This window comes from Penaeus chinensis, unplaced genomic scaffold (assembly GCF_019202785.1).
Source record: "Penaeus chinensis breed Huanghai No. 1 unplaced genomic scaffold, ASM1920278v2 CTG_4527, whole genome shotgun sequence".
NCBI classification, from domain to species: Eukaryota; Metazoa; Arthropoda; class Malacostraca; order Decapoda; family Penaeidae; genus Penaeus; species Penaeus chinensis.
The window spans coordinates 42,501-43,463 of NW_025918248.1; the positions used below are offsets into that span (position 1 = coordinate 42,501).

At 39.7% G+C, this 963-nt stretch overlaps 1 protein-coding gene across 1 annotated transcript in view; it reads left to right on the forward strand.

The window, feature by feature from the left end:
• The window catches only part of LOC125024766 (zinc finger protein OZF-like), a 9,870-nt gene extending 9,621 nt beyond the window's left edge, over nucleotides 1–249 (forward strand). Inside the window, exon 2 of the mRNA XM_047612514.1 lies at nucleotides 1–249. This exon is cut by the window's left edge and continues 1,099 nt beyond it. Coding sequence (XP_047468470.1) covers nucleotides 1–249 — 249 coding nt within the window.
• The last annotated feature ends 714 nt before the right edge of the window (nucleotides 250–963 follow it).

Consider the following 963-nt stretch of genomic DNA (forward strand, 5'->3'; position numbering starts at 1 on the left):
TGCAGCAAGGCCTTCTCTGTAAAAGATACTCTAGTAAAGCACATGAGAGTCCATACAAAGGAGAAGCCCTACAGCTGTGAGATTTGCAACAAGGCCTTCTCTGAGAAAACTAACCTGGTGCGTCACATGAGGGTACATATTAAAGGGAAACCGTACAGCTGTGAGATCTGCAACAAGGCCTTCTCTGATAAAAGTACTCTAGTAGGGCACATGAGAGTACATACAAAGGAGAAGCCATCCAGATGCTAGATTTGCAGCAAGGCCTTCTCTAGGAAAAATATTGTAGTAAAACACATGAAAGTACATACAAAGGAGAAGCCATTCAGCAAGGAAATTTTCAACAAGGCTTCTCCACGAAGAAATAATTTAGTTAGAGATACGAGAGTACATACAAAAGAAGAAGCCATAAAACTGCAATTTTAAGAAAAGCCTTCTCAGGAAAAAGAAAACCTAAAGCAAAACATGAGAGTACATGTACATGAGGATTTATACAGCTTCCCTCAAAAAAGTGATATTGCAATTAGAGTCATGGAATCATATGGGTTGTTTCGATGATGCTATATGAGTTTGGGATTTTAAATGGGTATTAAATATTTGGATCGTTTGAAGTTTTCAAATAAAGTATTCGAAAATAATATATTGATATCCTTTTCTAATTCATATATAATTATTTTTTATTTATGATTTATCTTATATTTTGTTTCCCTATATTCATCCCCCCCAATCCCTTGCCCGTTGTTGTCGTGGGGGGGCTTAGGAGGCGGAGACTGGGATCCAATGCTGAGGAACTCCCCAACCTTGGGACTCAGCCCTCGACTCAACAAATTTTGCATGGTCTTTTTTTTCCCCTCCTACTTTTTCGTTTCTGTCCCTTCACCAACCCCTTTTACTATCCACATCCTAAGGTGTGAGAGCCGTGCTGAAAGGATGAAAGGCTGACTTTGTGCCAGTCCTGAACGGCCT